Source organism: Rattus norvegicus, chromosome 14 (assembly GCF_021556685.1).
Source record: "Rattus norvegicus strain SHRSP/BbbUtx chromosome 14, alternate assembly SHRSP_T2T, whole genome shotgun sequence".
Taxonomy (NCBI): Eukaryota; Metazoa; Chordata; class Mammalia; order Rodentia; family Muridae; genus Rattus; species Rattus norvegicus.
In genome coordinates, this window is record NC_141547.1 from 61,578,641 (window position 1) to 61,595,799 (window position 17,159).

A 17,159-nucleotide genomic window follows, 5' to 3' on the forward strand; every position below is an offset into this window, starting at 1 on the left:
GAGCCTTACAGATACAAATTAAGATTCCTGCAGCTAACCGTCAGACTCAGCAGGAGGACCTGAATGGAGGAGTTAGAGAAAGGACTGAAGGAGCCGACGGGTTTGCAACCCCATAGGAAAAACACAATGTCAACTAACCAGACCCCCCAGAGCTCCCAGGGACTAAACTACCAACCAAAGAGTAGACATTGGGGGGCGGGGACTCATGGCTCCAACTGCATATGTGCAGAAGATGGCATTGTCTGGCCTCAATAGGAGGAAAAGCCCTTGGCTCTGTGAAGGCTCATTTCCCCAGGGAAATGCCGGGGTGTTGAGGTGGTAGTGGGTGAGAGGGGGAGCATTTTCATAGAAGCAGGGCCAGAGGGCATGGGAGGGGGGAACCAGGAAAGGAGAAAACATTTGAAATGTAAATACATAAACTATCCAATTAAAAAAAAAAGGTTGAGTAGGTTGTATGTATATAACAATTAAAAAGAGGCCATGAATTTGGGGAGGAAGCAAGGTGTGCATTTAGGGACAGGGTTGTCCTGGAGAGATTGAAGGGGGTGGGGAAGAATGGTGTAATTATATTTTAAATACAAAAATTTTTAAAAATTATATGTATGTTTGTGTGCATATATACAGGTGTGTGTGCAAGTACATGTGAAGAGCAGAGGTTGAGGCTGAGTATCTCCATTCTCACCACATTCCTTTGTGGCACAGGTCTTACATCAAATGTGTAGGAATTGGCTAGAGTATTTGGCGGGCAAGCTCCAGAGACCCACCTGTCTGTGTCTCCCCTTCACCTGTCCTCCCCACTCCACCCCCAGTGCTAGGGTTAGAGATGAGTGCCATCACAGTTGGCTGCTATGTGGCTGCTGAGGACCACACTCTGGTCATCCTCAGACTTGTGTGGCAGGCCCTTTACAAACTGTGCCATCTAGGACTTTAATTTTGGAAGCTAAGTAAGTAAACATAAGATACTTCTCCACAGTTTAAATTAATTCACCTTGAAAAAAAATTGAATAGTATCTTCCTAGTACTGGTTATATTGTTTTACAGTCTCCACCTCACTGAGGCAGAAGATGACCCTGAACGTCTGCTTGTCCTCTACGTTTCTCCTGCATGTACTACCATGCATGCTTTGCTGTTGTTGCTGCTGCTGCTAGGGGGTGTGGTTCCTGTGTGCTGCGGATTAGAGCCAAGTCTTCCTGCCAAACAAGTTATATTCCCCAGCTCCTAACTGATCTTTATATATCAAAATATCTTCCATGAACTTAAAATGTTCCTCAGGCCACTGATTCATTTCTGTAACAAGCTCTAAGTGACATTTTCCTTTGCATCCAGTTATTGTCCATTAAGTGCAGGTATGTTGTCAACCATTCAGATATCCCATAGCTGAATGTCAGAAAGTGCTAATCATGGGGACTACTTTGACCATGTGATTCTACTATTTTGACAAACAAGGTCATATTTTCCAGAAAATTGAGACAGTCATAAGCAATGCAAAGATATAAAACTGCATATCTAGATATTAATTTTGACAAAAAATTATTTATATTGTTTTCATGTGATAGAAATTAGGCAGGGCTCTATAATGTCTTGGTAAATCCCGAGGGCAGTAGACATTAACTCAGTAGAGAAAACATGGAATAATTTAGCATTCTTTCTTTTGACAAGGTGAACAGAAAAGTTGTAAAAATATTTTAAATGTTTGTGCACAAAGCTTCAATTATATGACTGAAAGCATACTTTGCAGTGTGACTGATTCATTGAAAGCCAGCATTTCATATAGCAAATTCTAGTTTTTCTATAGGCATGAGAAGAACAAATTACTTTCAGGGGAGTTAGAATATGAATGAATGAATGAATGAATGAATGACCCAGATATAGAGAAAACTTTACATAAAGTACATATTTTATATAGATATAAAATTGAAATCCAAACAGGTATGCCCTCCCATTTCAAAACTAACATTTAAAATATATGAAAATACAATGCTATTTATTAAAATAGCACACATTAAAGCATTCCACATATTTAAAATTTGTAATTCATGCTTTAATTGTAATACCAAACCTTAACAAAATCAATGTGACACAAGCACATATTATTAATAAAACTTCAAAATGAAGAACTAGAATTTATTTCCAATTTCCAATGAGTACAGAAGAGGGCATGAACTTGAAAGAGAGGCTGGGTAGCATGGGAGAAGCTGGAGGAGACGGAGGAGCATGAATGGTGTAATACAGTCCACGTGCATGAAATTCTCCAAATTTATTTTAATAAATAAAATATGAAACCTCCAACTGAAGATTTTATGGGTTCTAAAATTTTTAACAATCATGTCTAATAAAGAAATGAAGATTGAACTTAAAGGTAAATATATTTTCACAAACATAAATACTACAAAAATTTATGCAAATAATCACTATTCAATATTTTATTGTATTTATGAGAGAACAAAACATCATACCATCAATCCAATTCTTATAAGCAAAATTACATTTATATATTCATATAATACGCAAAAAGTAAGCATGACCTCGAGTTTGATTTCATGAATATTTCCCTACTTGGTTCGTCCATAAAAATAAATTCCTCATTAACATTTTTTAAAACCTTTTTCTTTTATTGGACTTTTTTATTTACATTTCAGTTTTCCCCTCCAGAAACCCCCTATCCCATCTTTCCTTCTCCTGTTTTCAAAAGGAAATGCTCCTCTACCCACCCACTCCCTCCCATCTCCCCACCCTGACATTCCCCTACACTGGGGCTTCAAATCTTGACAAGACCAAGGGTCTCTTCTCCAACTGATGCCTGCCAAGGCCATCCTCTGCTACATATGAAGCTGGAGCCATAGTTCCATCCCTGTGTACTCTTGGGATGGTGGTTTAGTCCCTGGGAGCTCTGTGGTGTCCAGTTGGTTTATATTGTTGTTCTTCCTATGGAGTTGCAAACCTCTTTAGCTACTTCAAGTTTTTCTCTAACTTCTCCACTAGGGACCCTGTTCTCAGTCCAATGGTTGGCAATGAACATCCACCTCTGTATCTGTCAGACTCTGGCAGAGCCTCTCAAGAGACAGCTATATCAGGTTCCTATCAGCTGCATTTCTTGGCATCCACAATATTGTCTGGGTTTGGTGACTGTATATGGGATGGATCCCCCAGGTATGGCAGTCTCTGGATGGCCTTTCCTTCTGTATCTGCTCCTCACTTTATCTCCATATTTCCTCCTGTGAGTATTTTTGTTCCTCCTTCTAAGAAGGACTGATGCATCCACACTCTGGTTGTCCTTCTTCTTGAGCTTCATGTGATCTGTGAATTGTATCTTGTGTATTCCAATCTTTTGGGCTAATATCCACTTATCAGTGAGTACATAACATGTGTATTCTTTTGTGATTGGGTTACCTCACTCAGGATGATATTTTCCAGTTCCATCCATTTACCTAAGAATTTCATGAAATCATTGCTTTTAATAGCTGAGTAGTATTCCATTGTGTAGATGTACCACATTTTCTGTATCCATTCCTCTGTTGAAGGACATCTGGGTTCTTTCTAGCTTCTGGCTATTATAAATAAGGCTGCTGTGAACATAGTGGAGCACGTGTCCTTGTTATATGTTAGAACATCTTTTGGATATATGCCCAGGAGAGGTATAGCTGGGTCCTCAGGTTAGGTCTATTTCCAATTTTCTGAGGAACTGCCAGACTGATTTCCAGAGTGGTTGTACCAGCTTGCAATCCCACCAACAATGGAGGAGTGTTCCTCTTTCTCCGCATCCTCGCCAGCATCTGCTGTCACCTGAGTTTTTGATCTTGGCCATCCTGACTGGGGGAAATGCAAACCAAAACAACCCTGAGATTCCTCATTAACTTTTAAAGCTACTTAGATCCTGTATGGCAGAACTTTCCCTATGAAATGATAATCACTTATAATAAAACTATTAATCTATATAAATGAGGATCAGAAGACAATTAAAACTAGTGAGTTTTGGATGGATTTTAAAAATAGATAAATACTGTACTTTGTAAAATGAAGAAACTGAACAGGCAAAGTACTAACTACACAGAGATGCTTCAACATGCTGTGCCACAGTCACTGGCTGTATGCTGTATGTATCTGTGGATACCTCCAGAGTTTTCTCATGAGGTATATGTGAACTCTTCATCAAATAGTTTCTATCACCTGTATCCTTACCCTTCTCTCTGGGCATATCAGTGCTAGACTATTAAAATGACTTTGAACGTGAAGCAGAAGTCTGACTGTACTGAACTCTGTAGACTTCAAGCCACTTGTGTATGCTAAACAGTATTTACTTGGAAAATATTAACAGTTAAGACTTAGTGAAATGAAATAATAAACGGCAAGGGTAAATTTATATACATTCTTAACCTTTTCTTGTTTCCCGTCTCAGATTCCTTACAATCTCATATGCCAGAGGCTCACTCTAGTACTCGCATGTTTATATTTCAAGCTGCCGAGCAGGAGAATAAAGTAGCACACGCTCTCATGCAAAGCTATGAGCAACACTGTCCAGACGGCACGCGGCCATGGTCCTCCAGGCCTCTGCACAGTCTTCCCTGCTTTACTTTGCAAAATACATTCTGTCCTTCATAATGAGTTTGACTGTCAATGCAGAAGTATTTTTTCAAGAAAGATATTGGTATATTGCTAGTTTATGTTACAAGTTTAAAATAGTAAAGTATTTCTATGTATCCTAAAGGTAAGGGTCAGAATAAAGAGGATGGCAAAGTTTAGGTAACTCATGAACGCATACAAATTACATGACATCATGAAGTACACAGAGTGTTCTTCCTCCTGCCATCTTTGTTAAGCTTTTACCATTCCTCAGTCAATGCCAACTGAGGTCCCAAAGGCCTCAAGCCTTTCCATGCATGAAGGAATGAATGTGTAAACAGAGACAACAGCAGGCATACCAGGAGTCTAGGGAAACCAGGAGCCACCACTCGTGTCCTTGTTTTCAGATTTTTTTGACATAATATATATATTTTTAAAAGACTTCCATAAGAGTCTAGTAGTCAGTCAAGAAACTTATGCAACCTGGTTTTGCACCTGCTACAGTTAAATAATTTTTAAAAGAAAAAGAGTTGTGAGCTGGAGAGATGGCTCAGTAGTTAAGAGCACTGACTGCTCTTCCAGAGGTCCTGAGTTCAATTCCGAGCAACCACATGGTGGCTCACAACCATCTGTAATGGGAGGCAATGCCCTCCTCTGGTGTGTCTGAAGATAGCTGCAGTGTATATTCATATATATAAAATAAATAAATCTCAAAGAAAAGAAAACATTTTTTTAAATCGTAAAATATATTTGATCATGTTTTCCCCTCCCACAATTCCTTCCAGTGGATCCTACCAAACATTTTGTTCATTTTCCACTTACAAAAACTAACAAAAACAGAAAAAAAAACCCCACAAAAATACCTCCACAACAACACAAAAACAAAAATCAAAACCAGTAAGCAAAAGACCCAGAAGACCAAAAATGACAAAAAGAAAAAAAATGAAGCAAAAAGTCCACAAATATACCTGAATTTATGCGGTGTTGGCCAATTACTCCTAGACATGAGACCTATCCTGAAGTAAGACTGATATAACCAGTGATACTCCACTGAAGAAAATTGATTTTCCCTTTGCCAGTAGATATCAATTACAGAGAGCTTCTTGGTAGGGGTGGGACCCACATCCACTCCCCCCCTCAGTGCTGGGACTCTACTTGGCTGGACTTGTGCAGGCCTTGTGTATGTTCCCACAGTCTCTGTGAGTTCGTACATGCACCAGTCTTGTTGTGACTGGAAGACACTAATCCCTGGATTCACCTCTCACCTCTGGGTCCTATATTTTTGCCTCTTCTGCACAGATCCCTGAGCTGTGAGGCGAGGTTATAAAGACATTCAATTTAGGACAAAGGACTCCAAAGTCTTTTACTCTATGCGAATTGTCCCATTGTGGACTCTGTGTTAATTCCCATCTACTGTAAGAAACTGCTCTGATGGGGTTGACAAAGCACTGATTTGTGGAGTATAGCAGTATGTCCCTAGAAGTTATTTTATTGCTATATTCTTTTTGCAGCATAAGGCAGTGTGTTTTCCTCTAGGCCCATGACCTATCTATTCTTAGGGTCTTGGTCATTTTATTAGTGTCTGGTAAGGGTTCCATTTCATGGAGTGGGCCTTAAGTCCAATAAAAAGCAGTTGGTTCCTCCCTGTGGAAGGGAGAAAGACTATAAGAGCCAGAGGGGAGAGAGGACACCAAGAAAACAAGGTCCTCTCAGTCAACATAGACGAAGCTCATATGAACTGACAGAGACTGAAGCAGCATGCATCGGGCCTGCATTATACTTTAGCCATATATGTATGTATATATGGCTAAAGTATAATGTGTTTTTTTCTAGGGGGGGCGGTATTCCTCAGTGTGAAAATGAGTGGGTCTCTGACTTTTATGCCTTCTCCCTGGGCTCTTCCTGTTGGTTTGTCCTGTCCAACTTCAATGTAATAGATTTTGTTTGATCTTATATTTTGTTATATTTTAATACTGTGTCTTTTTTATTGGATTTTTTATTTACATTTCAAATGTTATCCCCTTTCCAGGTTTCCCGTCCATAAGCCCCTATCCCATCCCCAACCCCCTGCTTCTATGAGGGTGTTCCCACACCCCCTACCCCTTCCTACCTCCCTGCCCTGACATTCCCTTATAAGTCTGTTCTTCTCTAATGAGAGACAGAAAAGGTGTGGATCTGGATAGGCGAGAAGGTGAGAAGGAAACTGGAGGAAGGCAACTTTTATCAGGATAAATTATATGAGAAAATAATCTAGTTTCATAAAAGGAAAGGAAAGTGGTTGGTTCTTCCCATAGCATTCATGCCACTATTTCATCCCCATGTCTTTCTTGCAGGCAGGTCACTGATGTAGGTCACAAGGTTTGTAGTTGAGTAACACAGATGATTACCTTTCTCTTCTACCAGATTCAGGGTATCTGGTCTTTGCTGAGGTCTTTAATCTATTTGGAGTTGAATGTTGTGCAGCGTGATAAGTAGGGATCTATTTTCTTTCTTCTACATGCAGCCATCCAGTCTGATGAGCTCCAATTGATGAAGATTCTGTATTTTCTCCAATGCTTTTGCTTCTTCTTCAAAAACAACAACAAAAAACCCAAAAGAAAACAAAAACAAAACACCCCACAAAAACCAACCAACCAAACAAACACCCCCCCCCCCACCAGATATCCACAAGTATGTAAACATGTCCTGGGCTTCTGTTTGATGCCATTAAGTAAGCAAGTGTCTGGTTTTATGCCTGTTCCATGCTGTTTTTATTACTATAGTAAAGCTAAATATGACTGTGTTCTTATCCCATTAGACTCAATGACAAAGCTCACAGCCACCTTCACAACTTTATAAGGACAACATTTAATTGGGGGTGGCTTACAGATTCTGAGGTTCAGTCTATTATCATCAAGGCTGGAGCATAGCAGTATCTAGGCAGGCCTGGTGCAGGAGGAGCTGAGAGTTCTATATCTTCATCTGAAGGCTGCTAGTGGAAGCTGACTTCCAGGCAGCTAGATTGAGGGTCTTGAAGCTCACAGCAACAGTGACACACCTACTCCAACAAGGCCACAACTTCTAATAGTGCCACCTCCTGGGCCAAACATGTACAAACTATCACATTCCACTCCATGGCCCCTAGGATTGTTCAAATAGATGTCTATGCAGTTCATACCTAAACATAGCATAATGCGAAATAAATTTAATCCAACTTCAAAAGTCTCCATAGTCTATACCAAGCAGTCTCAACAATGTTAAAAGTCCAAAAAGTTCAAAAATTCAAAGTTCAAAGTCTCTTCTGATCCAATCACTTAACTGTAACCCCCAAAGCATGACAGGAAACCAGCTGGGCAAACTCCAAACTCTGCATCTCCATGGCTAATGTCTAAGCAGTCTTCAGATCTCCAAATCCTTTTTCAGCTTTGTTGACTGCAATAAACTTCTTTCTCCTGGGCTGGTTCTACTCCCTACTGGCAACTTTCCTCAGCAGATAGACCATGGTCATGGCTCTGGCATCTAAAACATCCTGGGGTCCAAGGCAATTTCAATGTCACAGCTTCTTGTTTTAATGTCTGCGATCCACACATGATCTTCTGGGTTTCTTCAAAGGGCTTGTATCACTACTCCAGTTCTGTCCTCTGTAGCAGTCTAAGCTCAGGTTGATCCACTCTGCTGCCACTGCTGTTCTTGGTGATCATCCCATTGTACTGGCAAACTGGAGTCTTCTGCTGCAACTAGGCTTCACCAATAGCCTCTCATAGGCTCTCTTCATGGTACCAAGCCTCAAAGCCTATTTTTAATTTTCTTAATTAGACATATAAAATACTAAATTTAATGCTTTAAATGCTTATGTACTTTAAATCCACATAAATGGTGAGATAATGAACATTATCACTATGTTGAAAATTTCCAAGCATAACAAAAATGATGACTATATCAAGCTCAACTTACCATACATGGAAAATCCATGGAAGGGGATGACACCTGAAATAGAAACAGAGAATCGGTCACACACTGCTGCTTCATGCAGGAGTTAAAGACTCTAAAGTGCAAATGGATGCACTAAAGCTACTTTCTGCTTGCACTTTGTCTGAAATTTCAGAAAGACAGTGATGGGAACAAAACAGTGTTTTAACACTCTTAGAAAAGTAAACTAGACATTTTCAAACGTGTATCTGAGACTAAGGAATTAGCTATGAGGTGACTGTGGAAAACTACCGTTGTGCCTTCATCTTAGGGGAGAATTAGAAAGGAGAGAGCTGACAATCTGCTCCTGTGAGTCCAGTTATAGTCAGAGTGCAGCTTTGTGCATGACCATCCTCAACTGCAGCTAGGTTTTCCGTGTCAGAACTCAGTAGGTCATTATCCCTTCCTAACACTGACTCATGTGCTATCAAGGAGGCAAGTTATTATTCTCCTCAAAAGCCCAGGTTGAATTATAATAGCATCTGCATTATGATCTGGACCTTTTCCTTCCTTGGCTTTTCAATAGAATCATGGGGAGAAATGTCCTATAAAGGTGATAGGGTTCACTATGATTTGTAAGGAACAAGAAGATAACCTTATCCCATGAATAAATATACACACACCTCATAAAATCTACAATATATTAAAAAATCAACAGGGCAATATCAAACGGTCTATCCAGTCCCCTTCCCCTGGGCACCAACCCCTCAGCCCCAACATGCTGATACACAGGTTTGGATCAACCTGCTCAAACTGCTCTGCGTTATACTATCATTTTGCTTTGCTTTGTAGATAAACTTCTGCTACACAGTTTGTGTCTCTCAGCTTAATTCTTACCTTTGAAAAGACTAGATTTGGGTTTCTAGCTGGCGCCCGAACCTCGCTGATCACGGCCCACAGCCCCTGCTCCCAAACACCATGGGAGAGAGAGCTCATCGCCCAGACGTGTGGGCAATCCTGAGACTGCAGGGCAAGAGACCGCCACTTTTGCTGACCTTTGCCCACATCCCTGGCCCAAGAAGAAACTGTATAGGGCCTCTAGGCACAGGAAGATAGGGACAGTCAAGCTGCAGGATCCCTGAAATCCAGACTGTGCCCGGATCTGAACAGACCCGGTCAAACAGCTCCCTGCACCCAAATTCTGAGGGAGGGAGAGCTAGACCTTCAGAGGGGCAGACATGCCTGGGAAACCAGAGGAGACTACTCTCTGCCCACATTTCTGACTCTAGAGGAAAACACCTAACACCATCTGGGCCCCCAGTGCACAGGAACCCAGGAGGAAGAGGGGCAGGCACTTCTGGTTGCTGCCCTCACGGAGAGCCGAAAGGCAGTCCCGAGGAGCGACTTCAGGCCCGAGACCAGAGGTAAGATCAACTTTTCTGCTCCAAGTGACCTGCTTGGTGGACTCAGGACACATGCCCACAGGAAAAGCTGAAAGCCAGTGGACAGGAATGACTACACGCCCACAAGTGGCTGAAAGAAACAGGAAAACAGGTCTACAGCACTCCTGACACACAGGCCTATAGGATAGTCTAGCCACTGTCAGAAATAGCAAAACAAGGTAACACCAGAGACAACCTGACGGCGAGAGGCAAGTGCAGGAACCCAAGCAACAGAAACTAAGACTACATGGCCTTATCGGAGCCCAATTCTCCCACCAAAGCAAACACTGAATATCCAAACACACCAGAAAAGCAAGATGTAGATTTAAAATCACATTTGATCATGATGCTGGAGGACTTTCAGAAAGACATAAAGGACTCCCTTAGAGAAACACAGGAAATACAAGTAAACAAGTAGAAGCCCTTAGAGAGGAAACACAAAAATCCCTGAAAGAATTACAGGAAAACATAATCAAACCGTTGAAGGAATTGAAAACAATAAAGAAAGCACAAAGGGAGATAACCTGGATATAGAGAACCAAAGGAAGAGACAAGGAGCTGTAGATACAAGCATCACCAACAGAAGACAAGATAGAAGAGAGAATCTCAGGAGCAGAAGATTCCATAGAAATCATCGACACAACTGTCAAAGATAATACGGAAAAACATACTGGCCCAAAACATACAGGAAATCCAGGGTACAATGAGAAGATCAAACCTAAGGATAATAGGTATAGAAGAGAGTGAAGACTTCCAACTCAAAGGACCAGTAAATATCTTCAACAAATTCATAAAAGAAAACTTCCCTAACCTAAAAAAAGAGATACCCATAGGCATACAAGAAGCCTACAGAACTCCAAATAGATTGGACCAGAAAAGAAACACCTCCCGTCACATAATAGTCAAAACACCAAACGCACAAAATAAAGAAAGAATATTAAAAGCAGTAAGGGAAAAAGGTCAAGTAACATATAAAGGCAGACCTATCAGAATCACACCAGACTTTTCGCCAGAAACTATGAAGGCCAGAAGATCCTGGGCAGATGTCATACAGACCCTAATAGAACACAAATGCCAGCCCAGGTTACTGTATCCAGCAAAACTCTCAATTAACATAGATGGAGAAACCAAGATAGTCAATGACAAAACCAAATTTATACAATATCTTTCTACAAATCCAGCCCTACAAAGGATAATAAATGGTAAAGCCCAACACAAGGAAGCAAGCAACACCCTAGAAAAAGCAAGAAACTAATCGTCTTGGCAACAAAACAAAGAGAAGACAAGCACACAAACATAATCTCAACTCTAAATACGAGGATAACAGGAAGCAGTTAATATCTCTCAACATCAATGGACTCAATTCCCCAATAAAAGGACACAGATTAACAAACTGGATACGTAATGAGGACTCAGCATTTTGCTGCCTACAGGAAACACACCTCAGGGACAAAGACAGACACTACCTCAGAGTAAAAGGCTGGAAAACAACTTTCCAAGCAAATGGTCTGAAGAAGCAAGCTGGAGTAGCCATTCTAATATCGAATAAAATCAATTTTCAACCAAAAGTCATCAAAAAACATAAGGAAGGACACTTCATATTCATCAAAGGAAAAATCCACCAAGATGAACTCGCAATCCTAAATATCTATGCTCCAAATACAAAGGCACCTACATAGATAGAAGAAACCTTACTAAAGCTCAAAGCACACATTGCACCTCACACAATAATAGTAGGAGATTTCAACACCCCACTCTCATCAATGGACAGATCATGGAAACAGAAATTTAACAGAGACATAGACAGACTGACAGAAGTCATGAACCAAATGGACTTAACAGATATTTATAGAACATTCTATCCTAAAACAAAAGGATATACCTTCTTCTCACCACCTCATGGTACTTTCTCCAAAATTGACCATATAATCGGGCACAAAACAGACCTCAACAGATACAGAAAGATAGACATAATCCCATGCGCCCTATCAGACCACCACGTGCTAAAGCTGGTCTTCAATAACAATAAGGGAAGAATGCCCACATATACATGGAAGTTGAACAATGCTCTTCTCAATGATCACCTGGTCAAGGAAGAAAGAAAGAAAGAAATTAAAGACTTCCTAGAATTTAATGAAAATGAAGGTACAACATACCCAAACTTATGGGACACAATGAAAGCTGTGCTAGGAGGAAAACTCATAGCTCTGAGTGCCTGCAGAAAGAAACAGGAGAGAGCATATGTCAGCAGCTTGACAGCACGCCTAAAAGCTCTAGAACAAAAAGAAGCAAACACACCCAGGAGGAGTAGAAGGCAGGAAATAATCAAACTCAGAGCTAAAATCAACCAAGTAGAAACAAAAGGGACTATACAAAGAATCAATTGAACCAAAAGCTGATTCTTTGAGAAAATCAACAAGATAGATAAAAGTGATCTACAGATTCAATGCAATCCCCTTCAGAGAGTTAGACAGAACAATTTGCAAATTCATCTGGAATAACAAAACACCCAGGATAGCTAAAGCTATCCTCAACAATAAAAGGACTTACGGGGGAATCACTATCCCTGAACTCAAGCAGTATTACAGAGCAATAGTGATAAAAACTGTATGGTAATAGTACGAGACAAAGGAGCCAAAACTATCCAATGGAAAAAGATAGCAAATGGTCCTGGTTCAACTGGTGGTCACCATGTATAAGAATTCAGATCAATCCATTCTTATCACCCTTTACAAAGCTTGAGTCCAAGTATATCAAGGACTTCCACATCAAACCAGATACACTCAAACTAATAGAAGAAAAAGTGAGGAAGAATCTCAAACACATGGGCACTGGAGAAAATTTCCTGAACAAAACATCACTGGCTTATGCTCTAAGATCAAGAATCGACAAATGGGATCTCATAAAACTGCAAAGCTTCTATAAGGCAAAGGACACTGATGTTAGGACAAAACAGCAACCAACAGATTGGTAAAAGATCTTTACCAATCCTACAAATGATAGAGGGCTTACATCCAAAATATACAAAGAACTCACGAAGGTAGACTGCAGGGAGACAAATAAGCCTGTTAAAAAATGGGATTCAAGGGGTTGGGGATTTAGCTCAGTGGTAGAGCGCTTGCCTAGGAAGCACAAGGCCCTGGGTTTGGTCCCCAGCTCCAAAAAAAAGAACCAAAAAAAAAAAAAAATGGGATTCAGAGTTAAACAAAGAATTCACAGCTGAGGAATATCAAATGGCTGAGAAGCACCTAAAGAAATGTTCGACATCTTTAGTCACAAGGGAAATGCAAATCAAAACAACCCTGAGATTTCACCTCACACCAGTGAGAATGGCTAAGATCAAAAACTCAGGTGACAGCAAATGCTCGCCAGGATGCGGAGAAAGAGGAACACTCCTCCATTGTTGGTGGGATTGCAGACTGGTACAATAGTTATTCTGGAAATCAGTCTGGAGGTTCCTCAGAAAATTGGACATTGTGCTACCTGAGGACCCAACTATACCTCTCTTGGGCACCCAAGATACCCAAAATACCCAAAAGATGCTCTAACATATAACAAAGACACATGGTCCACTATGTTCATCGCAGCCTTATTTATAATAGCCAGAAGCTGGAAAGAACCCAGATGCCCTTCGACAGAGGAATGGATACAGAAAATGTGGTACATCTACACAATGGAATATTACTCAGCTATCAAAAACAATGACTTTATGAAACTCATAGGCAAATGGATGGAACTAGAAAATATCACCCTGAGTGAGGTAACCCAATCACAGAAAAACACACATGGTATGTACTCATTGATAAGTGGATATTAGCCCAAATGCTTGAATTACCCTAGATGCCTAGAACAAATGAAACTCAAGACGGATGATCAAAATGCGAATGCTTCACTCCTTCTTTAAAAGGGGAACAAGAATACCCTTGGCAGGGAATAGGGAGGCAAAGTTTGGAACAGAGGCTGAAGGAACGCCCATTCAGAGCCTGCCCCATATGTGGCCCATACATATACAGCCACCGAACTAGATAAGATGGATGAAGCAAAGAAGTGCAGGCTGACAGGAACCAGATGTAGATCTCTCCTGAGAGACACACCCAGAATACAGCAAATACATAGGCGAATGCCAGCAGCAAACCACTGAACTGAGAATGGGACCCCCGTTGAAGGAATCAGAGAAAGAACTGGAAGAGCTTGAAGGGGCTTGAGACCCCATATGAACAACAATGCCAAGCAACCAGAGCTTCCAGGGACTAAGCCACTACCTAAAGACTATACATGGACTGACCCTGGGCTCCAACTGCATAGGTAGCAATGAATAGCCTAATAAGAGCACCAGTGGAAGGGGAAGCCCTTGGTCCTGCCAAGACTGAACCCCCAGTGAATGGGATTGTTGAGGGGAGGGCGGCAATGGAGGGAGGATGGGGAGGGGAACACACATATAGAAGGGGAGCGGGAGGGGCTAGGGGGATGTTGGCCTGGAAACCTCGAAGGGAATAACATTTGAAATGTAAATAATAAATACCCAATTTAATAAAGATTTTAAAAAAGACTAGATTCAAGAGAAATCTTCTCCTGATGAGACATTCAAATTAATTTTCTACTGAGATGCTAGAGCAATCAAAACTAATACACATGCTTACAAAGAAGAGGTTCAAGCTCTAAGGTTGGCCATGGAAGTAAATTTGAGAACTACTGCAATGTCCTTAAAGTTAGTTCATTCATTCCTCTTAAACAACTACATCCAACTTCTAGAGTCTAGTCTGCCAAGGATCAGTGAGATTTTCAAGGTAGTTTTTATAAACATCACTTCATATAAAATACCACAACTGTTTAATCAATTTTACTAATAATTATGTTCTTGGAGTGACATATTGACAGGGCTGTTGTATAAATTTATATGGTAAAATAATTGGCAATAATCTAACACAAAGTTCACATCAGTTGCAAAGAAAGACTTAAAATGTAACTTGCGCATACTTAACATTTTGTTATATTCCATGAAAAGCTAGAATTTATATAGTCTTGTTTCCAAACAGAATATTTTTAATTTATACTACTAAATGTTTTACAGTGCACTAAATTCATTTATCAATGCGCTCTAGAAAAAGTCCAAAAAGTTTTTATTGACTTGTTTGTTTACTTACGTTAACACATAGGAATGCTGCACTCTCTGACCAGGAGGAGGCAGAACAGTGCCGGCAGGCTCTCTAGACTAAGTTCCAAGAAATCCCAGTTGGATCTCAGTCTAAAGCATGCCTAGCAATGGTGGACATGGCCGTTCCCAAGGCTTGCTTATGTCACGTTGGGTCAAATCCCTGCTCCCTGCTATGTCTACCCTGTATTCCCAATACTGACCATGAAGGTCATATACAACCCGTCTGGAAATATGCAGAAACATAAATACTTACTTTAGTTCCAGTCCTGTCACAAGTGGGAACCCTTTGAGGTTCTATGAAATTCTTGATTTGTTCCTCAGAAAAAACTGGTCTGGCTCAGATCCCCATTTTCTTCTTATCTGAAAGCTGATGACTAAAACCTCTAAGCATTTTCCTCCCTACACAGACACAGCTAAGACAGTGCACTTGGACTGTTGTTTTTGGACCCAAGTAGGCTCTATTTCCTTATCTGATACATTTCTTCTTTGTGAACCATTCCAGTTGGAGATAATCCTGGGTTTGGACTGTTAGCTAATCTGTTTGCTAGCCTCCCTGACATAGACTATCTAAGGCAACATAAAAATGATGCATGAGAAAGGTAAGGATAGTAACTGTCCCTAGGTGCAGTCTGTAAAGGCCACAGCTGGTGACAACATACTTGCTTGGCCAATCTAGCTTTGTCACTTAGGAACTTTTTGTGCTTTTTAGTGAGTTTCTTAACTTTTGCAAGCTTTACTTCCCTTATCCACAAATCAGAGCATAATAAAACTGGCTTTACATGATTAAATGAGATAATAACCATTGCTCAGCCATTAATAGAGAATTAAAATGCATGGGTTTGTAATAAATGTATACAGTTGATATAAGCATTCACAAAATAATATCAATATCCTTGTTAAAAATAATTCAATAAAAATATCATGGGAACCCAGTTATAATTTTGAGCTAGTGTGCCAGCCCACCCAGAAGTTAGACTGAACAGCTCTTAGGTGTCACGTGCTCTGAGTCTCAGGAGCCTTTTTCCGGTGTCTCACCTGATCGCACTGGACAGATTTATCATACACTGCCCTACTTTGGCTGTTTCTGGTGCTTTTTAGGATTCTTGTTATCACTCTGTTTAGCCTCTCCGTGCTTTGAAGATGTCCTCCCTTTTAACACCCAGCAGACCCTCCCTCCACTGCACTAGGAGACGAGGTCACTGGCATGAACTCTGGCCTGTCTGTTGTTTATACTTGACTTTTCCTCACTTGCATCCTCAGCAGGAAGACATTTCCCATTCCCTCTCAGATCACCAAATCCTGTTTCCTTGACTTCTCCAGTTGTCAGCAAGCTAATTTCACTGTGAGCTAGGAATGGCTGTTGCTGAGTATTTCCAAAAACAAATGGTAATACAGAACAGAGAGAAAGTGACCAGAAAAACGTAGACTACTTAGCCTGTCATTTATCCCTGCCAGTTACAGTCCTTAGAATAACACATCCTAGGATGTTCAGGAGATACTTGTGGAGTAATACCTGTGAAGGGAGGAAGGATAATTGATGGACAGGATTCCAAAGCAGGGATAAATGGAAAAATCATAAAATAAGTTTCTACATTCAGACGATGATACATGCTATAAAAAAAAATAGCAGGCTAAAGAGGAATGAGGGGCACAGTCAGGTCATGCAAAGGGAGAAGAAGCCACAGAGGCTGGAAGCTCTGGCAGTCAACTGACGGTTGTAAGGAGAAAGGCTCACTCTGCACGGCTAGTGTAGGGTGGATAGCCATAGGATCTGCTCTTCACTTCTACTTATGGAGCAGAGAAGCAAGAGTGAGCTTCTAAGTTTTCTATCTTTAGTTTCTAGGGAAACCTTTCAGCCAAAGGTTTTACATACAACACACACACACACACACACACACACACACACACACACACACACACACACACACACACACCTATATATGCCCTCATCATACATCTTTAGAAGTCCATTTTTCCCAAATCTGATATTTCCATTAAATAGATGTAAAATTCCTTCCTTTGAAGCCACACCCCCCCAGAAAGATCAACTTTCTATACTCCTTCCCTTTACTTTCCCAGACACCCTTACATGATGCAGTATATTTTCTGCTTTT

The 17,159-nt window shown here is 40.7% G+C and overlaps 1 protein-coding gene across 4 annotated transcripts in view; it reads right to left on the reverse strand.

Annotated features, from left to right (window-relative positions):
- The window catches only part of Tbc1d19 (TBC1 domain family, member 19), a 115,951-nt gene that overhangs the window by 20,632 nt on the left and 78,160 nt on the right, over window positions 1-17,159 (reverse strand). For 2 of the 4 annotated variants that reach the window (XR_015636536.1, NM_001106008.2), the window contains exon 16: window positions 8,494-8,526. Coding sequence is in view for 3 of the 4 variants with exons in the window: in NM_001106008.2 (NP_001099478.1) it covers window positions 8,494-8,526 (33 nt within the window). In the remaining variant the exon portion in view is untranslated. Of the gene's footprint in view, window positions 1-1,879; window positions 3,811-7,372; window positions 8,333-8,493; window positions 8,527-17,159 lie in introns of those variants that run through there. The other 2 variants (XM_087582522.1, XM_087582523.1) reach the window with 2 other exon arrangements.